This window comes from Dipodomys merriami, unplaced genomic scaffold, assembly GCF_024711535.1.
Source record: "Dipodomys merriami isolate MVZ:Mamm:240054 unplaced genomic scaffold, mDipMer1.0.p SCAF_574, whole genome shotgun sequence".
In the NCBI taxonomy this organism is placed as follows: domain Eukaryota; kingdom Metazoa; phylum Chordata; class Mammalia; order Rodentia; family Heteromyidae; genus Dipodomys; species Dipodomys merriami.
In genome coordinates, this window is record NW_027206151.1 from 431180 (window position 1) to 458576 (window position 27397).

The 27397-nt window shown below is 51.9% G+C and overlaps 2 protein-coding genes across 8 annotated transcripts; one reads left to right on the forward strand and one right to left on the reverse strand.

Annotated features, from left to right (window-relative positions):
• Positions 1–1465: 1465 nt before the first annotated feature.
• LOC138813016 (NAD-dependent protein deacetylase sirtuin-3, mitochondrial) lies at positions 1466–20862 on the forward strand. Of its 3 annotated transcripts, none has more exons than XM_070001295.1 (6): positions 1466–1599; positions 3155–3338; positions 3418–3650; positions 5023–5123; positions 17164–17325; positions 19719–20862. In XM_070001295.1, exons 1-6 carry the CDS (start codon positions 1545–1547, stop codon positions 19932–19934), a joined length of 951 nt encoding a protein of 316 aa, XP_069857396.1. In that variant the 5' UTR covers positions 1466–1544; the 3' UTR covers positions 19935–20862. The 3 variants fall into 3 exon arrangements, with proteins under 3 accessions (XP_069857396.1, XP_069857398.1, XP_069857399.1); XM_070001297.1 differs by having other exon boundaries at positions 1469–1599; positions 20432–20862; XM_070001298.1 differs by having other exon boundaries at positions 1483–1599; positions 3147–3338.
• An 823-nt stretch (positions 20863–21685) lies between these two features.
• Positions 21686–27162, reverse strand: LOC138813015 (synembryn-A-like). Of its 5 annotated transcripts, none has more exons than XM_070001294.1 (10): positions 26978–27162; positions 26824–26871; positions 25740–26330; positions 25396–25487; positions 24752–24902; positions 23665–23760; positions 23418–23544; positions 23199–23343; positions 22709–22831; positions 21686–22388 (listed from the first exon to the last, which is right to left on the reverse strand). In XM_070001294.1, the coding sequence occupies exons 1-10, from the start codon at positions 27059–27061 to the stop codon at positions 22268–22270; spliced, it is 1578 nt and encodes a 525-aa protein (XP_069857395.1). In that variant the 5' UTR covers positions 27062–27162; the 3' UTR covers positions 21686–22267. The 5 variants fall into 5 exon arrangements, with proteins under 5 accessions (XP_069857395.1, XP_069857391.1, XP_069857393.1 ...); XM_070001290.1 differs by having other exon boundaries at positions 23418–23580; XM_070001292.1 differs by having other exon boundaries at positions 23418–23562; positions 26978–27156.
• Positions 27163–27397: the final 235 nt, after the last annotated feature.

The window sequence follows — 27397 nt, forward strand, 5'->3', positions numbered from 1 at the left end:
CGCGGCGCTGCAGCTGCGCGCGAGCCCGGGGTCCCGCGGGGACGGCCCTCCCCGCGCCGGGACCAGCGCCAGCGCCGTGGGCGGCAGGTGCGCCTCCCGGGCCGGCCGGGGACTGACGGCCGGGCGCTCGACCCCGGGGGCCGCCGTCGAGTCCGCCTCTGACCTGCGGGTGCGGGCCGGGCGCCGACCGCGGGCCGAGCTCGGGCCCACGCGTGACACCAAGGGGCGGGCCGAGCTCGGGTCTGCACGTGACACCAAGGGGCGGGGCCGGGCTCGGGCCCACGCGTGACACCAAGGGGCGGGGCCGGGCTCGGGTCTGCACGTGACACCAAGGGGCGGGCCGAGCTCTGGTCTGCACGTGACACCAAGGGGCGGGCCGGGCTCGGGTCTGCACGTGACACCAAGGGGCGGGGCCGGGCTCGGGCCCACGCGTGACACCAAGGGGCGGGGCCGGGCTCGGGTCTGCACGTGACACCAAGGGGCGGGCCGGGCTCGGGCCCACGCGTGACACCAAGGGGCGGGGCCGGGCTCGGGTCTGCACGTGACACCAAGGGGCGGGGCCGGGCTCGGGCCCACGCGTGACACCAGAGGGCGGGCCGGGCTAGGGTCCTGACACCAAGGGGCGGGGCCGAGCTCGGGTCCACACGTGACACCAAGGGGCGGGCAGAGCTCGGGCCCACGCGTGACACCAAGGGGCGGGTCGAGCTCGGGTCCGCGCGTGACACCAAGGGGCCGAGCTCGGGCCCACGCATGACACCAAGGGGCGGGGCCGAGCTCGGGTCCACACGTGACACCAAGGGGCGGGGCCGAGCTCGGGTCCACACGTGACACCAAGGGGCGGGGCCGAGCTCGGGCCCGCGCGTGACACCAAGAGGCGGGGCCGAGCTCGGGTCCACACGTGACACCAAGGGGCGGGCAGAGCTCGGGCCCGCGCGTGACACCAAGGGGCGGGCCGAGCTCGGGTCTGCACGTGACACCAAGGGGCGGGCCGGGCTCGGGTCTGCACGTGACACCAAGGGGCGGGGCCGAGCTCGGGGCCACACGTGACACCAAGGGGCGGGCCGAGCCCGGGCCCACGCGTGACACCAAGGGGCGGGCCGAGCTCGGGTCTGCACGTGACACCAAGGGGCGGGCCGGGCTCGGGTCTGCACGTGACACCAAGGGGCGGGCCGGGCTCGGGTCTGCACGTGACACCAAGGGGCCGAGCTCGGGTCTGCACGTGACACCAAGGGGCGGGCCGGGCTCGGGCCCACGCGTGACACCAGAGGGCGAGCCGAGCTCGGGTCCACACGTAACACCAAGGGGCGGGCCGAGCTCGGGTCCACGCTTGACGCGCCGGGAGCTAGCCGGAATGTCGGTCTACACGTAACACCAAGGGGCGGGCCGGGCTCGGGTCCACACGTAACACCAAGGGGCGGGCCGAGCTCGGGTCTGCACGTGACGCGCCGGGGCGGGGCCGAGCTCGGGTCTGCACGTGACGCGCCGGGGCGGGGCCGTGGCCTGGAGGCCCGTGACCGAGCGGCAGGGACGCGCCCGGGAGCACCATGGCGCTGCGGGGTCAGCGGGCGCTGGCCGCGCTCAGGCTGTGCGGCCTGGGAGGTGAGCGGGCGGGCGGGCGGGCGGGCGGGCCCGCGGCGCCGGGAGGCCCCCTCCGGGAAGGTCGTGCAGCGGACGGCCGCCGAGCCGCACCCCGTCCTGCGCGGCGCTGACCCCCGCGACCTGCGCGGCCGCGGCCCAGGGCCCGGAGCTGCCCTCAGAGCGGCCCCTGGGGGTGCGGGCTGGGCCTTGACCTGGCCCGTGGGCCTGCTCGGAGGGGCGGGCTGAAGCAGGGGCTCGAGGAGCCAGTGGAAAGCTTAGAACTGCACTGTGGGGAGTCCTCGGGTGCCAGGAGTACGGAGACCTTGGGCCAGGGCCGGGGTAGGTGGCGTAAAGGAGATGGGTGTGTGCAACTCCCACACAAAAGGCAAAAGAAAGCACTATTAGGATCATCCTCCTGGGATATAGACCCTGAATTGTCCTCACGGCTAAAGATGTGCCTTTAGCATCTTCTGGCATGCGTGGCTAACAAAGGAAATACTCTTAGTCGCCTGTTATTGTGTCTACTTGGCTTCCACCTCATGTATTTGAAGAGGGTGTCATACTCTTTTCACTTCTCCACAATGTAGACAGAGATGCGGCCAAAGAAAGTCATCAAGGACATCTGATAAAAGAATGGACCAGGGGCTGCACAGCCCTCAGGTTATAAGAAAGACGCCCTTGGCCCACCTCACGGCAGGTTGCCAGAGTAAGGGGAGGAGCTGCACTTGATTAGATGTTAAGAGGGCCCAAGAGTCAAGCTCTAGAGTAGACCCAGGAGGTCTTCCAGAGAGCCGTTTGAAACAGTGGTGCCTGAGCTTCTCTGTGCAGACCTCAGTAGAGCTGCCATAGACTCTGTATTACTTACGTTTTTGGTTTTCTTCTCTCACTCTCCCCGATGTTGAATAGTTTACAGATCCCAAGGCCCTGCTATGTGCTTTTTTTCCTCTGAAAGATAAACTTCAAACTCCTAATGTTGTTAGTTCCTGGTTTCTGAAGGTGACCCAAGAATCCCAGAGCTGCCCAGGGAGATCCCTGACCTGTAGTATACACACTGCCTTGCCTGCTGTCTAACCTTGGCTGCTGAGTTGTGGCAGTCTGAACTTGAGCTGTCAGGTGTGGAATAGTCACTAGAGCCTAGCTTTCTTCCCAATAATACATAAGCATGAAAGTTTTAATTTTCTTTGAATGTCATTGTATATCTGTCATATGTCACTGTATACCATATGCTCTTCAAATGTCATACTGTATACCTGCCACATTAAGGTGTAGAGCTTTGATGAGAACATTCTCCCACCCCCATAAAGGAATGGTTTTTGCCTGGCTTGAACTTCGGTATGCTATTCTAATTTATATAATCCCCATTAAACCAGTCTTTTTGCCCCCAAGTAAATCTTGATTTCTAATTCAAGACTACTCTGCTAGTAGTTATCTGTGGTGAGAAAAGTAGTTATTTTAGGGAGCCTGGGAGAAGTGATGGTTTTATGATGGGAAGGGTTGAATCATACACATTCTTGCTAGTTTGAGACTGATTGTTGTCTGCTGCTTTTCTGCTCTGCTCTTGCTGTCAGTGCTACAGGTGGAAGAAGATTCATATCTCTTTCTGTGGGTGCTTCAGGCCTCTTTGGAAGTGGAGGCAATCATGAGAAGGAGAAGCTTTCCCTTCAGGATATTGCTGAGCTGATTCGTGCCAGAGCCTGCCAAAGAGTAGTGGCCATGGTTGGGGCTGGCATTAGCACACCCAGTGGCATTCCAGATTTCAGGTACACTTCAACCCCCAGTGGCATTGATGCTATGTCTCCACTCTTTTGAAGGGTTAGACTTCTTCCTTTTATCCCACAGATCTCCCGGAAGCGGCCTTTACAGCAACCTCCAGCAGTACAACATCCCATACCCTGAGGCCATTTTTGAACTTGAATTTTTCTTTCACAACCCCAAGCCCTTTTTTACTTTGGCCAAGGAGCTGTACCCTGGGAACTATAGGCCCAATGTCACTCACTACTTCCTCCGACTGCTCCATGATAAGGGTCTGCTTCTGCGGCTCTATACACAAAACATCGACGGGCTTGAGAGAGGTGAGCCCTCTATCCCCCTCGAACATTCTATGCCTGTTTTCAGGTAGGGCTGGGCCTCATCCCTGGGGCTGTTTCAAGCCAACTGGATATGCCTTTGCATTCTCCAAGTATTCCAGACTATTGTTGGGAGCCTCCCTATTCCCACAAAGTTACTGGGTTGTGAGTTTGAGGAAGAACTAAAATTCACATTGTTTTATGAATCTAGTGTGATGATCTCCTTTTTGTCTCTTAATAAATATGTGGAGCCACTTGGCTCATGCCTGTAATCCTGGCTACTCAGAAAGCTGAGCTCTGAGGATCGAGTTTGAAGCAAGCCTAGGCAGGAAAGTCTGTGAGACTCTTAACTCCATTTAGCCATCAAAAAGCCAGAAGTAGAGCTGTGGCTCAAGTGGTAGAGCACTAACTTGAGCAAAAAAGTGCCCAAGCCCTGAGCTCAAACCCCAGAACTGGCACAGAAAAAGAAAGAAAAGAAATGTGTCAAGTACATAAAGAGAACATTGCAAGGAGCACTTATGTCTTCTCCATAACTCTTCATTACTGACATGTCAGTCCATGTTGGTCTGTGCTCTTCCTGCATTTCCTTCACACTCCTGCCCCCAATTTAATTTAGAAACAATCTAAACCAGTGGGTGTCTTTGGGAGATATACTTTAGAACATAGATCACCACAGTTATTTAAGACAATTGTTATCACACAGAAGAATCACCAAATATTCAGTGCTGTCCAGGTCAGCCTGTGATAATTTCTTGGTGAAATTGCTGTGGTTGCAGTAGCGTTGTGCAGGCTGTGCTTGCCAGGCTATTTGTGTGAGGGAAGCGCCGTCAGGGCCTTGCCCAAGGTGCAGTACTGGTGCACTGCCGAGCAGCAGCCGCCCTGCCAGTCTGCAGAAGTACTGTCATCTGAAAAGACCTGCCTGCTTTGCTCCAGGAGCACACTTCCTGGGAGAAGGCCCGAGGCCCTCTCTTCTCGAAAGGAGCAGCTGGGCAGGCCTTGGAGGAGGGTGGAGTTGCCAGGCCATCGCTCCAGCACGGTAGTTGGGACACTGGTGGGAAGCTGCCTGGAGGTTTCTGCCCCAAGCCTTTCAGAAATGAACAGCAATAGCACACTTTTTGGGAAGTCTCCATCTCTTCACCTTCTGTTTTTGTTTAGAGACAGTCTTGCTTTGTAGCCTAGGCTGGTCTGGAACTCATAATTCTCTTGCCTTAGTCTCTTGAGTGCTGGTATTAGAGGTGTGCTGATCACCATGCCCGGTTGAGAAGTTACATTTTAGTCTGTTTATTAGCCATTCCAGTTTGTTTAAAGTTTAGGCTTGCCAAGCCCCAGACTTCAGCTATCTCAGGCTGTTAACACTGAACTTTGGTTTCAATTTCAGTGTCTGGCATCCCAGCTGGAAAGCTGGTAGAAGCTCATGGGACTTTTGCCTCAGCTACCTGCATAGTCTGTCGAAGGTCCTTCCCAGGGGACCACTGCTGGGTGAGTTTTCCACTGATGAGTCTCCTTTCTTCAGTTCTTGAGGGTGCTGTAAAAGTGGTAAGTGCTATTCTAAAAATGTGTGTGAACCGGGTGACCATGGCTCATGCCTATCATCCTTTCTACTCAGGAGGCTAAGATCTGAAGATCTCGGTTCAAAGCCAGCCGGCGCAGGAAAGTTCGTGAAACTCCTATCTCCAATAAACCACCAGAAAACCGGAAGTGGCACTGTAGCTCAAGTGGTAGAGCACTAGCCTTGAGCTGAAGAGCTGAGGGACAGCGTTCAGGCCCAGAGTTCAAGGCCCATGACCGACAAAAATAAATAAATAAAAATAAAAATGTGGTGACTACGTACCAGTGATTCATTGCTGTAATCCTAGCAACTCAGGATCTGAAGATTGTGATTTAAAGCCAGCCCAGGCAGGAAAGTCCAGAGACTGTTACCTCCAATTAAACACCAAAAAGCTAGAAGTGGAAATGTATTTCAAGTGGTAGAATGCTAGCCTTTAGTAAAAAGGCTCCTGCACAGTGGCCAGGCCCTGAATTCAAACCTCAGGACTTTTTTGTTCTGCTACTGAGACTTGAACTCAGGGCCTGGGCGCTGTTCGCTTATCTTTTTCATGAAAGGTAGGCACTTCACCATTTGAGCTACCTCCACTTCCAGCTTTTGGGTGGTTAATATGATATTAAAGTCTCACGGACTTTCCTGTCTGGGCTGGCTTCTAACCATGATCCACAGAGCTCAGCCTCCTGGGTAGCGAGGATTATAGGCGTGAGCCCCTGGCACCTGGCTTTATTTTGGGTTTAGAAAAGTACCATGTGCTTATACAAACTAAGGCAGGGCTCGGGCTATGAGTCAGTGGTAGAGCACTTTCTAGGTGTGCATAAGTCACTGGGTGTGATTTCCAGCACCAAGTTGCATGATGGGAAGACCAAAATTGGAAACTAAAACTAAGTACAGAAATATGCAAGGAAATTGAATTTCCCTTTAACCAATCCCTCCTGCCTTGCCTTTAACAATTTGGTATATAATGTTCAGGGCCTTTAAAGAAAAAGAGAAGTGTCTGCACATGGACATTAATGTTTTTCAGTGATGGAGTCTTAATTAAGCTTAATCTTCTGCACTCACTTTCTTTGCAGAATTTTAGTTATCTAGTGTTGACACCTAAAGCCCTGCTCCTTCTTTTTATTAGCTATGGAGTATTACATTTAGCCTCTCACCTGTTGTGGAACACTTTGTTTGAGTAGTATGGGGTTTGAACTCACGGCCTTGCTATTGCAAGGCAGGTGAATGATCACTTGAGCCATACCTCCAGCTCCTTTTTGTATTGGTTATTTTTGAGGTAGCCTCTTTGTTTTTATACCTGTGCTTCAATCTTCCTACTTTTTTTTATTGCTGGGATGTGTCAGGCAGTTGAGTAAGTTCGAGTTTCATAAATTTTATGACCAGGATGGCTTTGAACTGCAATTCCTGATCTTCTTCCAAGTAGCTTGAACCATTGCACCCATGTTTACTTTTGATATTTGTAATTTTCTTTTTCTTGGCAGTACTGAGGGTTGAACTCAAGGTCTTGCACTGGTTAGCCAGATGCTCTCCCATTTGAGTCCAACTCTGTCCTCTTTGCTTTTAGTTTGCTTTTCAACTAGGGTCTTGCGTTTTTCCTCAGGGTGACCTCAGACTAAATTCTCCTGCCTCTGCTACTCAGGCCTGGGATTTCAGGCCTGTACCACCTCACCTAGCTTATTTTTCCCAGGCATGCATAAGGCCCTGAGCACCAAAGATAAAGGGGACAAATAGAAACAGGATTTCATCGTTTTGCCTGGGCTAACCTCAAACCATAGGAATGAATAAAGTATATTTTTCTTCAAGTAGGTTTTATTTTTTGGAGTTTTAGGTTCAAAATTGAGTAGAAATTATAGACAATTCCCATATACTCCCTGCCCCATACATGTACAGCCTCCCCTCTCTCAAATTCTCCAATAGAGTGGGGTGTGCTGTGAACCCCCATGGACATGTCAGTATCACCCAGAATATAAAACTACAGTGGGGCTCACTCTTGGTGTGTATTCTGTGGGTTTGGACAAACGTGTGATGCTTCAAGTCCACCATTATAGTAGCTAGCATACAGAGTAGTTTCATTGTCCTAAAATTCTTCTGTGCTTTACTTGTTTAAGCCTCCTGCCCTTCACCATTCTGTCAGCCTGTTTTTTTTGTTTTTTTTTTTTTTGGTTGCCTGTGGGGGCTTGAACTCTGGGCCTGGGCGCTGTCCCTCAGCTCTTCAGCTCAAGGCGAGCGCTCTACCACTTGAGCTACAGCGCCACTTCCGGTTTTCTAGTGGTTTATTGGGGATAGGAGTCTCACGGTCTCTCCTGCCCGGGCTGGCTTTGAACCTCGATCCTCAGATCTCAGCCTTCTGAGTAGCTAGGATTACAGGCGTGAGCCACCAGCGCCCGGCTGGTTTTGTTTTTTTTGTTTGTTTGTTTTTACTGACTCTAAGTTTTAATTTTTCCAGAATGTTACAGAGTTGGAATTGTAAGTAGTATGTTACAATAGTGGAAGATCAAAAAATAGGCCAGACTTGCTCTCAGCAGGTGAGGACTGTTTATTATAGCAGTGAGAGTTAAGCAAGCTTTCCTCTGATGAAGGTTGTGTGGGGAGGTGGAGTTGGGGTCAGGTTTCTATTGGTCTTAACAAGGAAACAGAAATAAAATAACAGGCTGTGGTCTCTTGGGGGCAAAGGGCAAGCACCCTTGGCCTGGGTGAGGGAACTTTCAGCCAGGCATAGGTCAGAATGACCTGCCTGCAGTTACGCCCATGAGTGTGCTCCTGGTGTTTCGCTTGACCTGGGGGGGCGGGGGTGTCGATTCTTCATATTCAGTCTCTGGATAGATAGAAAAATTGGACTGAGACCAAAAAGGGGAGGCTGGAAAAAAAGTCAATGGTCGTCCTTCTTTAGCTACTTCCTGCTGATGAGAGGCAATGTTTAGATGTTGGTTTCAGTGAGGTCTTGTGTTGGCCAGGGCTCCTCTTTGTCGAGTGGCTGGTATCCTGTGGACATGAAGGAGTTGGTCACCCATTGGGATGTGAATGTTTGCACATGTTCCTGGAAATCAGACATTTGACAAGGCAGGGGCCTATATATATTGCCAGTATGATCATGATAATTGGGCCTACAGACTGCAGAAGGATGGAAAAGAAAAAAATTGGGTGACTTGGCTAGCCCCTGTCTCCTACATTCTAGGCGGTCCTGGAGTTAGTGGATCATGTCCCTTACTACTCTGACTAATTAACATCAGTGACTGGGTAGAGGAGGGCATAGTGGACAGAAGCTGAGGCTGGATTGGAGTGGTTAAAGGACTGATGGGCGGCCTTAATATTATAGAGTATGGAAGCCGGGCGCTGGTGGCTCACGCCTGTAATCCTAGCTACTCAGGAGGCTGAGATCTGAGGATCGCGGTTCAAAGCCAGCCCGGGCAGGAGAGACCGTGAGACTCCTATCTCCAATAAACCACCAGAAAACCGGAAGTGGCGCTGTAGCTCAAGTGGTAGAGTGCTCGCCTTGAGCTGAAGAGCTGAGGGACAGCTCCCAGGCCCAGAGTTCAAGCCCCACGACCGACAAAAAAAAAAAAAAAAAAAATATTATAGAGTATGGTTGGGAGATCCACTATTAATAGAAATAGCAGGTAATAGATGTAAGTTCCTGCCCAGTTAGAAAAAAGACAGGTATGAACATAAATAGGCATGCTTATCAACTATTTTCTATGGTCTCTTGGCTCTGGTTAATTTTGAAAGGGCATGCACAAAGTGAACTCCATTTAGCGCATGACATCATTCTCTCTTATCTGAAGTTTTTCCAACTGCCTCTGGATAGACTCTCATCCCCAGGACAAGCTTTGTCATGTGGGTGTCTGCTTCTTGCTGGGCTAATGTCCCACTTGGCCTCTTTTATCAGTCCTGGGGCTTGAACTCAGGGCCTGGGCACTGTCCCAGAGCTCTTTTGCTCAAGGCTAGTGCTCTACCATTTTGAGCCACAGTACCACTTCCAGCATTCTGCTGATTAATTAGCCATAAGAGTCTCACAGGGACTTTTCTGCCATGGCTGGCTTTGAAGCACGATCCTCAAATCTAATGAGTCTTTGTAATAGCCCCTTACTCCCAACTGAAGTAACAAGGAGATCAATAGAAATAGTTTTGACACAGGGCTTACCTAAAACTTACCAAGAATAAAAGTTAAGTCTGACCAAAAAGTATTTGGAAGAGTTATTTATTCCCTCTCCCCCCCGTGGGTCTGACTAAATGCTGCAGAGCACAAAATCCATAATCACAAAACTCAACAATAGATGTGAGAGTTTTGAAACAGCAACTGATTAAACAATCTAGTTACTTTTTAACTGAAAATAGCACTTTTGGATATAATTAAGATGTCAGTTCTGTATCTAAAACATACATACTTGGGAAACACATTAGACACATGTGTTCACACACAAATCTGATGAACTTTTTTGAGGCTTAGGTTTAAAACTACCCACTTTTTTCCTTTGGTCTGGGATCCAGCTAAATCTTGGTTATCTCAGAACTGCACAATAACTTTCCTCAAGGCAATTTACTGTTTTCCACCCACAGTCAGGCTGCCTGGGCAGAGCCAGTTTGCTAGATTTTTATCTCAATCCAAACTGTCCTTTCTCCTAGTTAAGGAATTAGGCTCACTTTCTAAGTACCTAAGTATTTTGCTACTTGCATTGATAAAGATTTTCCTTCTAACTGCAGGATACTTGTTAACTTCCTTGACACAGGATTTGCATTTCTCACATGGCTGTTGGTCTCTGGCAGCACAGATAATAGTGACAGTTGAAGTTAAAAAGCAATTTCAGGAAATATCAGCATCAAAAAATCAATATTTAAGATAGAAGCACTTTAGTTTGATAGGAAGGACTACTTTTCTCACACCATGGTGACAGTTTTTATGTATGAAAATGAGCTTATTTTGAACATGTTTACACACACACTTGTGCACTAAAGTTTTAAGGTGCATTTAGGTTAAAAAAAATGAAAATCATGGAGCTGGGAAGGTGGCTCAGTGGTAGAGTGCTTGCCTGGCATGCATGAGGCCCTGGGTTCGATTCTTCAGCACCACATACACAGAAAAAGCCAGAAGTGGTGCTGTGACTCAAGTGGTAGAGCGCTAGCCTTGAGCTGAAGAGCTGAGGGACAGGGCCCAGGCCCAAAGCTCAGGCCCATGACCGACCCCCCCCCCCAAAAAAAAAAAAAAAGAAAGAAAATCAGCTATAAGTTTTCTGGAATTCAGCAGCAAAGGATATTTTTGCCTGTTGTATGATAGAACCACATGGCCAGTGGCAACACCAAACAAAATACAAGACAAACTCAAGAGCAAAACTTGTGCTAACAACAAACAAAACAGAATTTCACATGTGAACAAACATTGGTTAGTGAGAATGGGAAAACTTTAAAATTATTTTGGTAAAGCTTGGTAGAAGAGTGAGGGGTCACATGGAAACATACCACCTGGCCTTGGTCTCTTCAGTCTCAAGGGCTTGCAAAGAGAGTTGGGGAAGGTTCCCAAACCAGGTTTTCAGCGGAGGAAGTGGTGCATCACCTAAATTCCTGTAGACATTTTTAAGGGGAGGAGGCAACAAAATGTAGGTACAGAAAGAGAGGCTTAAAGAGTGAACGAGTGATTGGACAGTGCTACCAGAGAGGGAAGAGGGAGAAGGAGGGCTTCTCAGGGTGCCTTTTGCAGCCTTCTATAGGAGTTCTGAGAACCAGATTCTGAAGTGAGTAGACTCAGGAAAGAGAAATGGAATGGATTAGTGTCTGAGTCCCCAAAACAAAAAGATCCGGTTTGTTTTGGGCATACTGTCTTACTGTTCCCATTATGGGATTTTTGGGTGGGAAAAAGGGCCAGATTATTCAAGTCAGAGAAAGAAACTGGCCCCTGTATGTTTGTCAGCGATAGACTGGTGAAGGAGCCAGAGCAGAGGCGCCATTTTGGCAGTGATCTGGCACAGGTGGCCCACCTGGGGATGCCAAGAACTGGTCTGGCAGGCACAGAGGGAGTTTACTTATTGAGGACTGACTGCAGAGCGGAAGAATGCAGTTACAAGAGCAAATACAGAAAAAGGCTTGGGCTTAGGGAACTCTGACCACTTGCCATTCCATTGGAGAAATGTATATCTTGCAGTATTGTGGGGTCAAAAGTGCAAGTCTACAACAGCTAGCCTTCAAGAGGGAACCTAGAGGGGTCCCCAGGACCCAGCCTGCATCTCCCTCTCGATACACAAGCTGAAGGGTTGTCAGCTGGAATGGAGGCAGTCCAGTGGTAAAGGGTCTCTGGTCCGGAGGTCATCAGAGGGAGAGAGAAAAGAAAAGGTGTGTGTGCAGGAAGAGACAGATTGAACTGCCATAAGACAAGGTAAGTTACCTTTCTAGAGGAGATGGCTGGGACTTTTTAGATGACAATTTAGATTTTGAGAATGTTTTATGGCCGAGAAGGATTTGGTGAGCAGAACAGGAGAGCAGGGGAGGGAGTCTGGAGGCTTGGATGTAGGGGACCTGGACCATTTCTTTGGAGGAAGTCAGTCAGAATGTCAAAATCTAAAGTATCAAAGTTGGGCTGGAGTTTGTACTGAAGCCAGCCAGATCTGGGTACATAAGTGAATTAATTCTAGGGGGCTGCAATTGAGAACCCATTTCAGAAAACTTGGAAGGACTACGAAATGACCTGTTCTGCCACCAGGGGCATCTCTGAGGCTTAGGGAAGGCAAAGAACAAACCCAATAATTAGGAGAAGGGCATCCCCAAGGTCCTAATTAAAGAGAATCTGGGGTCAGTCAAATGTGAAAGATTGCCAAAGTCTCTGGAGACCGTGCAGACCAAGAGAAAGTGGGAGATTCCCAGAGTCCTCAGAGCCGCGTTGGGGCGTCTCTACCGTGGATCTGGATGAATACCTTGTCCTGAAGGCTGTGTGCAGGGATGCAGCCTGCCAAACAGTGAAGGGTCTCCTGGCCTAGAGATCAAGAGTCACGGCATGGAGGAGAGGAAGAGAGATTCGGAGGGGCCAGGGCTGACGCTGATAACTCAGGGAGTTCCAGGGGTGACTGGTGGTTGTTTAGCCTAAAATAGTAAGCGTGGTAGGCTCTGTCCTCCCAGTGGAGAGAGACCCCAAGGAGAGATGGAGACGATTGGGGAGACGTGGCCAGGAGGCGGAAGGGGGGGTCCGTTAGCTCTGGATACTAACCTCTCCTGGGTTTCGGCTCCCTATGTTACAAAAATGGAGGAGAAAGAACAGGCCCGACTTGTTCTCAACTATTTATTACAGAGTGAGGGGTAGCAACCTTCCCACAGGATGAAAGTTATACAGGGAGGTAGAGTTGAGGTCAGGCTCTTAACGAGGAAGCAAATACAAAATCAGGCTGTGGTCTCTTGGGGGCCAACAGTAGGCACGGCTGGCCAGGCCCAGAACCGAATACTCAGCCTGAGGTGAGGGAACTTTCAGCTGAGCTAACTGATAAAAGCTGCACACTGCATTGACCCCTGCCAGGTGCTCAAGTGCTTACATGCTTAACTGCAGACAGGTCATGTAGTAGTAGTATGTTTAGTTTGATCATAAATCACCAAACTGTCTTCCAAGTGGTTTTACGTTCCGTGCGACGACAGCGCTGAGGGCTCTGTTGCCTCTTGTCCTTCCCAGCATGCTTCCTTGTTAGCTCTGGATGTGGGCCACTCCCACAGGCGTGTAGACGTGACACAGGCGTGTAGACGTGACCACAGGCGTGTAGAAGTGTCCCACAGGCGTGTAGAAGTGACTCACAGGCGTGTAGAAGTGTCCCACAGGCATGTAGACGTGACTCGCAGGCGTGTAGAAGTGACTCACAGGCGTGGAGAAGTGTCCACAGGCGTGTAGACGTGAATCACAGGTGTGTAGAAGTGTCCACAGGCGTGTAGAAGTAACTCACAGGCATGAAGTGACAGGCGTGTAGAAGTGACTCACAGGCGTGTAGAAGTGTCCACAGGCGTGTTGAAGTGACTCACAGGCGTGTAGAAGTGACTCACAGGCGTGGAGAAGTCTCCACAGGCGTGTAGAAGTGTCCCACAGGCGTGTAGAAGTGACTCACAGGCGGGGAGAAGTCTCCACAGGCGTATAGAAGTGACTCACAGGCGTATAGAAGTGACTCACAGGCGTGTAGAAGTGTTCACAGGCGTGTAGAAGTGACTCACAGGTGTGTAGAAGTTACTCACAGGCGTGTAGAAGTGTTCACAGGCGTGTAGAAGTGACTCACAGGCATGTAAAAGTGTTCACAGGCATGTAGAAGTGTTCACAGGCGTGTAGAAGTGTTGACAGGCGTGTAGAAGTGACTCACAGGCATGTAGAAGTGACTCACAGGCGTGTAGAAGTGTCCACAGACATGTAGAAGTGTTCACAGGCGTGTAGAAGTGACTCACAGGCGTGTAGAAGTGACTCACAGTCATGTAGAAGTGACACAGGCGTGTAGAAGTGACTCACAGGTGTGTAGAAGTGTTCACAGGCATGTAGAAGTGTTCACAGGCTTGTAGAAGTGACTCACAGGCGTGTAGAAGTGACTCACAGGCGTGTAGAAGTGACTCACAGGCGTGTAGAAGTGTCCACAGGCGTGTAGACGTGAATCACAGGTGTGTAGAAGTGTCCACAGGCGTGTAGAAGTGTCCACAGGCGTGTAGAAGTGTTCACAGGCATGTAGAAGTGACTCACAGGCGTGTAGAAGTGACTCACAGGCGTGTAGAAGTGACTCACAGGCATGTAGAAGTGTTCACAGGCGTGTAGAAGTGTCCCACAGGCATGTAGAAGTGACTCACAGGCGTGTAGAAGTGACTCACAGGCGTGTAGAAGTGACTCACAGGCATGTAGAAGTGTCCACAGGCATGTAGAAGTGACTCACAGGCGTGTAGAAGTGTTCACAGGCGTGTAGAAGTGTCCACAGGCATGTAGAAGTGACTCACAGGCGTGTAGAAGTGACTCACAGGCATGTAGAAGTGACTCACAGGCGTGTAGAAGTGTCCACAGGCGTGTAGAAGTGACTCACAGGCATGTAGAAGTGTTCACAGGCGTGTAGAAGTGTCCACAGGCATGTAGAAGTGTTCACAGGCGTGTAGAAGTGTCCACAGGCGTGTAGAAGTGACTCACAGGTGTGTAGAAGTGTTCACAGGCGTGTAGAAATATTTCACAGGCGTGTAGAAGTGTCCCACAGGCGTGTAGAAGTGACTCACAGGCATGTAGAAGTGAGTCACAGGTGTGTAGAAGTGTCCTACAGGCATTTAGAAGTGTCCCACAGGCGTGTAGACGTGATTCACAGGTGTGTAGTAGTGTCTCACAGGCGTGTAGAAATATCTCACAGGCGTGTAGAAGTGTCCCACAGGTGTGTAGAAGTGATTCACAGGCGTGTAGAAGTGACTCACAGGCATGTAGAAGTGTTCACAAGTGTGTAGAAGTGTTCACAGGCATGTAGGTGTCTCACAGGTGTGTAGAAGTGTCTCACAGGCGTGTAGAAGTGTCTCACAGGCGTGTAGAAGTGACTCACAGGCGTGTAGAAGTGTTCACAGGCGTGTAGAAGTGACACAGGCGTGTAGAAGTGTCTCAGGCGTGTAGAAGTGACTCACAGGCGTGTAGAAGTGTCTCACAGGCGTGTAGAAGTGTCTCACAGGCGTGTAGAAGTGACACAGGCGTGTAGGAGTGTCCCACAGGCGTGTAGAAGTGACTCACAGGCATGTAGAAGTGTCCACAGGCGTGTAGAAGTGTCCCACAGGCGTGTAGAAGTGACTCACAGGCATGTAGAAGTGACTTACAGGCATGTAGAAGTGTCTCACAGGCGTGTAGAATTGTCTCATTGATTTAATTTTTGTCACTTGACGACCTGTGATGTTACACATAATTTTATGTGGTGTTTTATCTTTGAATCTTCTTTGGGGAGGTTTCTTTTTAATCTGTTTATTTTTTATTGTTGAGTTTTAAGAGGTCTTTAAATTTTAGTTAATATTCTTTATCAGATAGGTCTTTTGAAACTTTTTCCTGTCTGTGGCATTTTTTTCTCTCATTCTCTTAACAATATCCTTCACATAACAAGAGCTTTTAATTTTAATATATGACATGAATTACTTCTTCTATGGCCTTTGGGATTGTTTTTTTTTTTTTTTTTACTTTTGTGCTGATCCTGGGGCTTAAATTCAGCGCTGTCCCTGAGCTTTTTTATAACTTACAGCTAGTGCTCTGCCACTTGAACCACAGCTTCACTTCTAGCTTTTTGCTGATTAATTGGAAATAAGAGTCTCATAGACTTTTCTATCATGGTCCTCAGATCTCAGCCTCTTAAGTAGGATTACAGGTGTGAGTTACTGATGCCTGGCCATTTTTAGTTAATTTTTGTGAAGCATGTAGTCTGTCCAGACTTTTTTTTTGCATGTGAACATCCAAGCATTCCAGCACCTTTTGTTGCAGACTGTTGTTTCCCCATTGGATTGCCTCTGCTTCTTTATCAGAGATCAGTTGCCTTTGTTTGCCTCAGTCTGGGCTCTTATTTTGTGCCATGGATCTCTTTATTTTTTTATTTTTTGGTCCAGTCGTGGGTCTTGAACTCTGGGCCTGGGCGCTGTCCCTCAGCTCTTCAGCTCAAGGCTAGCACTCTACCACTTGAGCCACAGTGCCACTTCCGGGCTTTTTTCTTTTTGCTTATATGGTGCTGAGGAATTGAACCCAGGGCCTCAGGCATGCAAGGCAAGCACTCTTACCACTGAGCCACCTTCCCAGCCCTCCCCCCCCCCAAAAAAAAAAATTCTTAATGGTTATTTTTTTGGTGTGAATCCTTAGGCTTGAACTCAGGGCATAGGCCCTGTCTCTGAGCTTTTTTTGCTCAAGGCTAGTGATCTGCCACTTGAGCCACAACTACACTTCTGGCTTTTTGGTGGTTAATTGGAGAAAGAGTCTTAACAGGCTTTCTTGCCCAGGCTGGCAGATCCTCACATCTCGACCTCCTGAGTAGCTGAGATTATAGGCGTGAGCTACTGATGCCTAGCTGTTATTTTTTTTCTTTCCCTTTTAATTTGAACATGATACAGTAAAAAACAAAAAAAAAAACTGTAGATGACAATATCTGAAGTCCAAGCTGGATCTTTCTTTTGCCATTTGTTTCTGTTTGTTCTTGCTGGATTCACTACTAATGCATGTCATGTTAGTCACAAAGCTTTGTCTTATAATGCAAGTGTCTTCCTCCCCTCTCCCCCCCTTTTTTTTTTTGGGTGATGGTACTGGGGCTTGAACTCCCAGGATAGCCTGGGTGCCATCCCTGAGCTGTTTTGCTTGAGGCTAGTGCTCTACCACTTGAGCCACAGCTCCACTTTTGGCTTTTTGGTGGTTAATGGGAGATAAGTGTGGTGGAATTTCCTTCATTGGCTGTCGTTGAACTAGGACCCGCAGACCTCAGTCTCAAGTAGCTGGTATTGCAGACGTGAGCCAGGAGCACGAGGCTGGGATGCCTTCCTCCATGCTTCCTTTCTCCACTTGGTGCGCTGGCCCAGGGTATATTAACAGTCGCCATCTATCCCATCTTGTCCTACAAGGATATGGTCTTTGGCAGCTGTTGTCAGCCCTGGCCATGCCAGCGAGTTGTAGAAGACTAAACGCCAACACCAAAGCAATGCCCTGCTCACTTCAGCTTAAACCAGGAACAGACGTCTGCTGTCTCACTGTAGGCCAGATGCCACAGAACAGCATTTGAGGGCCGGGGACTGCACAGATGTGGTTCCGGGTAGACACGCAGCCTGAGGGACGATTTGTGCGTGAAGCTAGGTGATATCTAGGATTTTCTCTTAAATGCTTTAGGACATTTATGTGAAACATTTGTCAAACTATTGGTAATTAATTACTAAAGCTGTGTGCCTGGCCGTTCATTACATAATTCAGCTTTTGTGCATACTTGAGATTTTTTGAAACATTGTTGCCTTCTCCTCTTTTCCTCTTACAAGATATCTTCTTAGTGCAGCCCTCTGTCTCCCCAGGCGGAAGTGATGGCAGACCGGGTGCCCTGCTGCCCTGTCTGCACGGGTGTTGTGAAGCCTGACATCGTGTTCTTTGGGGAGCCAATGCCCCAGAGATTCTTGCTGCACGTGGCTGATTTCCCCATGGCAGATCTGCTGCTCATCCTGGGTACCTCCCTGGAGGTTTGTCAGTGTGGTGGTGGGTGCTGGGTGGAAGTGGGTACCGAGGGGTTACCACAGAGTAGTGGTGAAGATGCCGTCTTTGCAGGTGAGTGGATCCAAAGCATTTCCTGTTTGGTGGCCCTGGGGGAGTGGGTCAGGTTAGGTGAATGGGTATGGGACGGGAGGAAGAGAAGGTGCTGCCGTGTGGTGGGTCTCCCAGACCAGGTCAGGAAGCCCATCTTGTATGGGACCAGGCTCAAACCTGAGCAGCTGACCCGGGGCTGGAATTGTACCTTGGATGCTACTGCAGGAGTGGACTGTAGCCTGGGGGAGGGGAGCATGTAATGCTTAGTTTGCAGGGCTGGCTTTGCTGGTAAGGGGTGATCCGGAGAGATACTGAGTTGCACACGGTTGCCTAAGACACCCACTAGATGTGTCCAAGAAGTTGATTTGCATCTGGCTCTGATTGCCAGGAAATTTCTAAAAGGTGTGATTAGAGTAAGCAGTGAGACCATGAAAAAGAGCTGAGCCTGACTGGATCTAGGCACCAGCAGATAGAAAGGCCAGAAAGCCCAGCCTGCTGACAGGCCCAGCACTATTACTGTTCCAGTAATCCAGGCCTCACTGGTGTTCTGGACAAAGTAAGACAAAGGTATGAGCTTACAGGGTTTTTAGAGGGCAGGGTGTACTATGGGAAAACCAAACAATGGGTCAGGGTGGGTGAGTGGATGCAAAGTGAATTTGGACACAATCTTGTCAGGTGATATATGTGTGCCTTCAAGAGAGACGAATGAGCTGAGGGGCGTGATGGCCAGCATGGAGAGCAGGGCCAAGAGGCCCTGATGCGCTATGCCAGGTCTCTTCCTGTTGACTGATGCGCTATGTCAGGTCTCTTCCTGTTGAGAGGGCTCTGCGGTCCTGTGCCCTTGCAGGTGAGGTCAGATGGTGCTGGCTGGTACAGGTAGACCTGTAGGGATCGACACCCATGAGAGCCTGGATGTCCAACCTGGGGGTGATATGAACTCCTGTAACCCTAGAGTATTGCCTGTATTTCACTGGGATTTGAGGCACTCATTGTTGGAAGTGAAAGGCGCGTGGAGTTCAGCAGAGCTGGGGGTACAGGTGTGGGACAGAGGAGACTCCTCAAGGCCTCGAGGTCTATAGTCAGGTTGTGGGTTCAGCCAGCCCCATTACCCAGGCTACATCTTTATTTCTGAAGTAAAATGAAAACAGCCCCCCACCCCATCCCCACTTCTACTTATAAAAGTACCATATGGGGCTGGGAATATGGCTCGGTGGTAGAGCGCTTGCCTAGCATGCATGAAGCCTGGGTTTGGTTCCTCAGCACCACATACACAGAAAAAGCCAGAAGTGGCCCTGTGGCTCAAGTGGTCGAGTGCTAGCCTTGAGCAAAAGAAGCTCAGGGACCGTGCCTAGGCCCTTAGTTCAGGCCCCAGGACTGGCATGAGAGACAGGCAGACAGACAGATGACAGACAGAGACATTAAGTGGTAGAATGTGTCTTGAGTGAAAAAGCTAAGCAAAAGCTTAGCCCTCAGTTCAAACCCCAGTACCTGTGCATATGCACACATGCATGTACACACACACACACACACATATAAATTTGTTCACAAATTACATTTTTAAATTAGTTTATCAATTAGAAATACTAACAGTCACATATGTCTGTGGTGACGGGAAGTTTAAATGTTCTTAAACTCCATAGTCTATGTGGATACTAATGAACAGTAGTCAAATCTGTCTCGTACCTTTGTCTAACTTCAGTTAACACACCTAGAGAGGTCCTGCTCTACCCCTATGCATAAACTGTGGGTTTTCATTGTCAGTGCACTCTATTTCAGGCTGGCCATGAACCCCCCATTCTGTCTCTAGAGGGCTGGGTTTCCAGGGCTAGGTGTGCCACCATATCTGGCCAGAAATTTTTAAGGAAAGACAGGATTGGGTATTTACTCTTCAGATATAAGCCCATCTTGATAGCATCATCTTATTTGTCACAGTGTTATCTTGAAAGAGGATGGTGCTTGAGAGCCAATGCTGGTAACATAGGCCTCTTTGGAACACTGATTCAGCCACGGGCAGGGGCTCGGGGCCTCTCCATCAGCTAAGATAGGTGTGGAAGGGTCTCAGAGCCCAGGCTGTGCTACAGTGGGCAGCTGAATAGAAGACGCTCGTGGCAGAGCTTGCAGATTGGCAAGATGGATAGAGACTGGGAATGTGAAGCAGATAAGATCATCCAGTCAAGTGGTAGGAGATGATGCATGGTAGGGCTATGTGTCTGGTTTTGCGTCCTCAAGGTTTCTGTGGAAGTGGTGTGTAGTCCTGAGCTGATGAGGTGAGATTCTGATGGGGTGAGGCAGGTACTGATGCTGCTCCTCACACTTGACCATTTTTCAGGTGGAACCTTTTGCCAGTTTGTCTGAGGCTGTACGGAGCTCAGTGCCCCGACTGCTCATCAACCGGGAACTGGTGGGGCCCTTTGCTTGGCGTCCTCGAAGCCGGGACGTTGCCCAGCTAGGGGATGTGGTTCACAGCGTGGAAAAGCTGGTGGACCTTCTTGGCTGGACAGAAGAACTAAAGGACCTTGTTCAGCGGGAAACTAGAAAGATATAGACTACTGAGCTCTGGGGTTTGGTCACCAGATTGGACTTTGATGGCCTTTTCCTAGCCAGACTCATTTCTGGACAGACTTAAGAACCTTGGGGTGGCCTAACAACTTGACGTGTATTTCCAGCACCACAGGGGTTTATGTTATGATGGGGTGTGTTTTCATCGGCTTTTCTTAAGAACTACCACTCAAGGTTAATTCTCCAAAGTGTTATGTTTTTGTGCATGTGAGAGCATCAACACAGAGTTGTTAAAATCCACTGGAACAAGGCTTCCATTTGGACCCACTTCTGCCAGGCCTGCTGGGATCTCTTATTTACAAAGACAAGAGCTTCTGTTTTGTAAAATTATTTTGCTTGTCTTCAGCTGTGTTTGAATTAGGCCTGGGGTCCAGTAACTGGTACTCTCCCACCTTTGTACCAGCTGAATGGATGGGACAGGTAGGAGGGTAATGGTTAGCCTAGGAGAAACTATCATACAGCAGATTCACATCCCATTTCTAGTGAGACAACGTGCTTGAAGACAGCGTGGGCAGGTTCACAAATCTTGGACAAAGCAGGAAACAGCCTGAGCCAGAGTAGACATCTGAGGCTGCACTGGAACTTCTTCGTGGATGGGCGTGTTTCACATCACACACATGGATGGCAAAGAGCCGCTTACTTGCCTTGTCTTCTTCGTCTAGTTCTTCACTCTGCTGAAGCTTGTAATATACTTTCTGCTGGCAGTGGCTCTCGACCTGATTCACCGGATCCCGGACTCGGCTTACTTTATTGTACCAGACTGTCGAGGGCAGTTCAGCATGTCTGTCACAAGACACAGGTCTGGGTCACATAGCCTTTGGTACCCTAGCAATGGACTAGGGTTGTCTAGTGTGCCAACATCTGCAGTAGTTAATCAGCAAATTTCTCACACGAAATAAATGCAAAACCAATCATCCTTTTTGTCTTCTCAAGACAGCAAGTGTTGGTATCAGAGTGGAAAGCTAACTTTGTGACATGGTGTCCCCCTCTTGGGATAGGAGGGACTGAACTCGTCTGTCCTTGGATTGTGAAAATGGTCCAGGCCTTTCAGAGCAGTCTGCCCAGCAGTTCCTAACCTTCCTCTTGTCCCCCACCCCTACACCTGGGTGTCTAGTTAGGGTACTGAAAACTTCAAACACAAGGTACCATGTATTAGGAAACGTTACTGGCTCCGCTGTTAGCCCCAGCTTGTATGGATGCGTACTGGATCTCCTATTTTGTAGAGGTACTGTTTCCTACATGGCCCAGACACAACTCTTATAGCTGACCTCCTTATCTGCCACCCATATGTTGTGCCCTCTTTCCTGGTGCATGCGGACCATTTCCTGTCCAAGCTGCACCTGAGGGGGAGGGTGGGTGATGGGAAAAGTTAAGACTCCATGGAAGGTGGTTCTGGGACCTTGCTTCTCAGTTAACAAGACTGTTAACTGAGTCTGGAGGAAGTGTTAGATTCTGAGAATAAAACTAGCTTGGGTTTTTACTTAATATCAGCATGTTTACCTTTTTTTTTTGGCTAGTCCTGGGCTTGAACTCAGGGTCTGGGCACTGTTCCTAAGCTTCTTTTGCTCAAGGCTAGCACTCTACCACTTGAGCCATAGCACCACTTCTGGCTTCTGCTGTTTATGTGGTACTGAGGAAATTGAACCCATAGCTTCATGCATACTAGGCAAGCACTCTACCACTAAGCCACATTCCCAGCCCTGTTTCACTATCTTATACAGATACTCAAAAGCATGGTCCTGCCCAAAACTCATCTTTATTCCATTCCTCTGAAGTCAGTTTACAGTCTCACAAGGGCATTTTCTTTCATGTGTTAGGCTAGAATAAGTAGGTAGGATTGATCTATTTATCACAACCAGTAAGGTGGCTGAGCCCTGTGCTGAGCTGAGGAAGCAGGAACAATAGCACATGCTTTGCTCTGTTACCAAACTCCAGCTATATAGTTAGAGGCCCATTCCCCTGCATAAAACACACCACATGCCCCATACAGTAGCTCTGGGCCAACATACCAACCTCAGATGGTTTTGCACCTGTGTTCCCAGCTCAGTACCACCCTTCCCCACACATACTGGCTGTGATGTCTCTGACCAAGTAGCCTCCGCACTTACACATATCACAGAGACAACTTTGCATGTGGAAAAGCTGATTTCCCCACCTACAGCAGAACACGACCATCACAGTCCTAGGCAGATCACAAGACAGAACTTGGGGGATAGAGAAGGGGGTCCCCAGATAGAGGAGTGTGTGGCTTCCCTGGGTGGCACTGAGGGCGTCTCTGGAAGCAGCACCAGTTCAGGAAGAGGCAGAGACACCATGTCCTCAGTCAGGGTCCGAGTCAGGGTCTGAGGAGAGCTGTTCCTCCATGGTCTCACACATTGCATCCTGCAGGGATGTCAGGTGGCCCCGGGGACTCATCCCCATGGGCTGGATGACTCTGTGCCTGAGGGGAAAGCACAGCAGGGCTGGGCAAAGGGCCTGCCTGCACACCTCTGGCTGCGACCGGGGCCTAGGGAGTACCCTGTGCCAGTCTGGCCCAAATCTTAATATCTAACAGACTTAATGTTGGACAGTCCCTCAAATTCTTGGCCTGTTTTCATCACTGGTAATAAAGGGTACAATAAGGACCTTCCCCTCTTTTCTGTGGGATTTCTTAGAGGGCAAGCAGTGAGTTTAAACAAAGTAATGCAGCCTTTCCAAGGTCTTTTCCTTCCTCTGGTCCCCTTTCTCTCAGCCACAGGCCCTTCGGTTCACCACTCTCACCTGGAAAGCTTGTCAAACATGTTCACCAGCTTCATGGCCTCATGCTCTTTCTGCTCCTCTGTCATGCCCTCCATAGGGTTGGGAGGCTTCTCTTCCACCCTCCCGGTCACCGGGTTGATGCTGCTTCCCAGGGCAAGAGCATGAGACACGTGTTAGGTTACTTTCTAAGACAAGTGGTGCTGGGTGGACAGGCGGTGTTCCCATCTTCCTCATCAAGCCTGGTCTGGGAAGAAACCCAGATTTTTGGTGGTGATGGAAGAGGTAACTTTCCTTTCAGGAACAGTAATTGCTTCTGCTCCAGGCAACTCCTGGCTCCCTAGAGAGCCTGCTCGGGAGCCTGAGCATGTCATCAGGACAACCATCACTTGGGACAGGTGGATGATTCTAGAAAAGTCTCACCCATTCTTCATGCCATCCCACCTACCACGGGAGTCTAGGCAGGGAGGGCAGGAGCAGGGACTGACAGGTCTGATGGTGAGCTAGCACACACCTGGCCTTGGCTTCCTTGTACTCCTCTGTGTCTGTGTCCTCGTCCTCTGAGTACTGACCTTCAGGCCGGCCCCCTGCCATGAGACCTCTGGCAGCCAAGAGGCCTGCAGCATTTCCATAGCCTGTGTACTTGATGAATCGAGGCACTGCAGGCCAAGGCAGGAATCAGTGTGTGAATGCAGCTAGGGCAGGGCAGACCTGGGAACTGGGCACCCCTTACCACTCTCAGAGCACAGGACAAAGAGGAACTCGGCAGCTACTCTCTTCACGTCAGTGTCCAGGTGTGTCATGAGGCGGACAAGCTTGTTCCGGAGCAGGTCCCCGACCTCAGGTCGGGTCCGGACATCCTGCAGAGGGGGCAGCACCTGGGAGGGCAGCTGTCCCTGAGGCCAGGCTTGGAGACGCCAGGCTTACGTGGATTGAGGCAAGTCCACCCCCACCCCCACTCAGGCTCCTCTGCTGGGTACCTGGGCCTTCAGGAACTTCCTGACTGGACGGTGCATGCGGGCACACTCAGTCAGCACACTCAGCACAGGAGCCACACTCTCCTTGAGCCTGTGGGTCTGCAGAAGGGCCAGTCACCCCTGGGGTGGGGTGCAGGCCACCCACACACAGGCAGTGCTGGGTCCTGGCAGGAAGGCTTGTGAGAGGCCATGCTGGAGGAAGTCAGTGGAGGGCCAGAGCTGGGGGTGGGTGTCTGTCAGCTTCAGAAGGGATGGGAACAGGACCTAACTCTGTAACCTACTTAAAGACGTTGTGACCTGAAGCAAACAGCTCAGTTGCTTTTAATGTAACTTGCTCAATTATAAACTAGGAGTGTGACTGAACTACACGTTGGAAGCTGTCAGCATACCCCTGGTATACATACTATCCTCAGGAAATGATAGCAATGAGAAACAACAGACTCCTTATCCTGGGAGCCTCCCTTGCAGACAAGTAGCTGAGTTTCTATCTGTGCCCAGCCGCATTATTTCTCTGGAGCCCGACACCAGCAGCTGTAGCAACAGGGGGCTTAGCCAGCTCCTCTCTGCACTCGCACAGCTCACATGCTCTGTACTCCACACCCACTCCTGACGCACCACACACCTCTCTCAGAGGCCCGCCACACTTCAGTCTGCAGCTTTTCCCCTGCCTAATGTCAGTGAATCAGAGGGACCTCTGATCAGAAGCTTCAGTGCCAAGGACGGGTAATGCGGGTAACCTAGGGTTGCCATGCCCGAACACTAGAAGTGTGAAGGTCACAAGCAAGGACTAGGGGCTTTTGAAGACTATGCAGGAGGAACCTACAAAAAGACTTAAAAGATAACAAGCACTTCACTAAGCCCTAAGAAACTTGTTTCCTTGCAGTAAACAACAGCAGAGAGGGCGTAAGCATGCAGGTGTCCAGAGGGAGACAGGGTAACGTTTGGCAGCTTTCCCTAAGGCTAGGCTTGGAGCAGCCAGGTCATCAGACCTGCATTTGCTAATGTGAGCAGGGCAGAAACAGTGACTATAGCCGTGTGTGGATGCCAGGGCCAGAACCCCTAGGGACGTCCAGGTAAAGTTCCTGCTTACCTGGTGCAGACGCTTTTCCAGGAAAGCAAGGAGCGCACTGATCACATCCATATTCACTCCCAGGAACTCCAAGGAGCCCTCATGAAGCTCCAGGGTGAGAAGGGTATCTAAACACTTGAGAGGCAAGTTCCCCAGGAGGTTCACTGCGTGCCTGGGGAAAGATGGATGGAGGATCCTTGAGCTGGTCCTCAGCACAGGTGTAACTCCTAGTTTCCCCTTCTAGGAATACACGGCGCAAGTCAGCACTTAAGGTCTTAAAGAATGGTACTAAGAACCACAGTCAAGAGCAAGGACTGGTCTCAGAAACATGGGGGGAGGGGCTCCTCTGCAGACACTGCCTTCGCCACCTGTCTGGGCTGAGGCACCACTTTATCTCTGGAAAGCTAGGCCAGCCCAGGCACTGAGACACAAAAAACAGGTTGCCTGGTGATCCCTGCCTCTGCCCTAAGCCCTGCCCCTATGTTCCATACGGGGAAGCACCTGCGCTCTTGGGAAGCAAGCCAGTTAACGTCTGATTCCCCAGACAAAAGTTAGACACTGTGGTACAGCCCTGGCTCTCAAGGTGGTTCTAGTCCACAGGCAAGTGAGACACCCCCACCTAGGTATCTGAGTATGTCACTCCCAAGCACAAGCCCTGCTCTCACCCATGGAACTCCTCTGTGCGGTCTCCGGCAGCAGCGATCATCACACAGTGTCGCAGAAGCGTTCCCAGGTACTGGTAAAGGGCGATATCTTCCTGACCAAAGACAAAGGATCTCCTGTGAGGAGCATCACTCTGGCTGCTGCACCCCAGGGCCTCCCTAGCCAGTGCTAGGCTGAGACGACCGTTGCTGCTCTCCCAAACGGTCCTCGATGCAGACTAGGACGTTAGTGACTCCCCTTGGGATGACGTTAACATACCCTAGTTCCACTTACAGAAACAGGCATGGCTCCTGTCTTGCCACATCCATGAAATGGCCTAGCCGAGCCCAGCCCCACCTGTGCTCACCTCGTCCACCTCCCTCTTGATGGACTCGAAGGTGATGTTGAAGAGCACTTTGAGGATCTCCATAGCTCGCTCAGTCTCTTGGAGGGGAAGGAACTCAGGGGGGCTCACTTCGGGGGTCACTCCCAGCGTGAGCTCCAGCGTGTCGGTCAGCAGCCGCACACCCCGCAGCTCCTGAAACAGCTGCTGGCGCACGTCGGTGCGGAGCGCTGTTAGCAGGAAGAGGAGCCGCAGGTCAAAGAACTGGACCTCGTGGGGGAAGCTCCTCGTTCGGTAAAGTCCCACGCGCTCCGTGAGCCTCACCACCAGGTTGGCCTCTGCGGCCGCCAGCTGCGCCGCGGGGCTGCTGAGCACGAGGTTGCACAGGCATTTGAGGGCCTCGAGCGTGACGGCCATGTCCGGGGGCCCCGCGCCGGGCCCCGCGGGGCCAGCGATGTCCGCCCAGCGGGCCAGCGCCCCGATGCTCTGGCGGCTGGCGAACGGGTCCAGGCAGCCGCGGTCCCGGGACAGGATGCGGACGGTCTGCAGCCAGGTGACGCGGTGCGAGGGCGGCGGGCCCCGCTCCAGGACGGAGACCAGCAGGGAGGCGAGCCTCTGTGGACGGGACGGAGCGGCTGCGGCGAGCGACCCCCGCCCCCCGCCCGCTCCTCCAGCCCCGCCCGCGCCCGCCCCCCCCCCCCCCCGCTCCCCCAGCCCCGCCCGCGCCCGCCCCCCCCCAGCCCCGCCCGCGCCGCCCCCCCCCGCCCGCGCCGCCCCCCCCCCGCTCCCCCCAGCCCTGCCCGCGCCGGCCCCCCCCCCGCTCCCCCAGCCCCGCCCACGCCGCGCCCCCCCCGCCGGCGGCCCCTCCCACCCGCGCCCCCCCCGCCCGCGCCGCCCCCCCCCCCGCCCGCTCCCCCAGCCCCGCCCGCGCCGCCCCCCCCCGCTCCCCCAGCCCCGCCCACGCCGCGCCCCCCCCCGCCGGCGGCCCCTCCCACCCGCTCCCCCCGCCCCGCCCGCGCCCCCGCCCCTCCTGCTCCCCGCCTGCGCCCCGCGCCCCGCCCGCGCCCCTCCCGCTCCCGCCCCGCCCGCCCCGCGCGACCGCACCCACCTTCCGGTCCTCCAGCTGGGCGTCATCGAAGGCGAAGCTCTGGGCGTGCTGCGGAGAGAGCGCCGGGCTCAGGGCTGCGGCCCCGCGCCGCCTCCGCGCCGCCCTCCCGGGAGGCCCGGGCCGCGCGCCCCTCGCCCGGCCTCGGCGCACTCACCTCCCGGTTGTACGACCGCAGGGCTTCCAGAATGTCGCCTTCCTCGCCGCTTTCCAGAGCGTCCGCGACCGCCCGGGGCTCCATGGCCCCCGAGACGCCGCGCCGCCAACTCTCGCTGGGAAAACGTCAGCGGGCGAACCGACGGCCCCGCCCGGCCCGGAAGCCGCGCCCGGCGCGAGGGCTGCTGGGGCGCGGGGCTCGCGGGCCCGGCGCGCGCCGCCCGGAGCCCGGAAGTGGCCGTGCCCGCGCCTCCCGTGGCGCTGGACGGGGCGCGCTGCGGGCCGCGGACCCCCCGGGCGCCCCTGCGTGGCTCGGTCCCGGAGGCGCGGGCGGGAAACACAGCAACCCGCCGAAGGCCGAGCCGAGAGCGCGGGCGGGCGGCGCAGCGGCCCGGAGGAGCCGCGCCACGCACCAGAGGGG

What these genes read in the sequence shown, in the direction of transcription:
- LOC138813016 (XM_070001295.1), top strand. Translation starts at nt 1,545, where the DNA reads ATGGCGCTGCGGGGTCAGCGGGCGCTGGCCGCGCTCAGGCTGTGCGGC. An exon ending in CAGGCTGTGCGGCCTGGGAG is followed by an intron (nt 1,600 to 3,154) that starts GTGAGCGGGCGG and finishes TCAGTGCTACAG; the next exon opens with GTGGAAGAAGATTCATATCT. An exon ending in TCCTGGGTACCTCCCTGGAG is followed by an intron (nt 17,326 to 19,718) that starts GTTTGTCAGTGT and finishes ACCATTTTTCAG; the next exon opens with GTGGAACCTTTTGCCAGTTT.
- LOC138813015 (XM_070001290.1), bottom strand. Translation starts at nt 27,061, where the DNA reads ATGGAGCCCCGGGCGGTCGCGGACGCTCTGGAAAGCGGCGAGGAAGGC. An exon ending in TGGAAAAGCGTCTGCACCAG is followed by an intron (nt 23,761 to 24,751) that starts GTAAGCAGGAAC and finishes GCCCTTCTGCAG; the next exon opens with ACCCACAGGCTCAAGGAGAG. An exon ending in TGTCCTGTGCTCTGAGAGTG is followed by an intron (nt 23,344 to 23,417) that starts GTAAGGGGTGCC and finishes CTTGGCCTGCAG; the next exon opens with TGCCTCGATTCATCAAGTAC.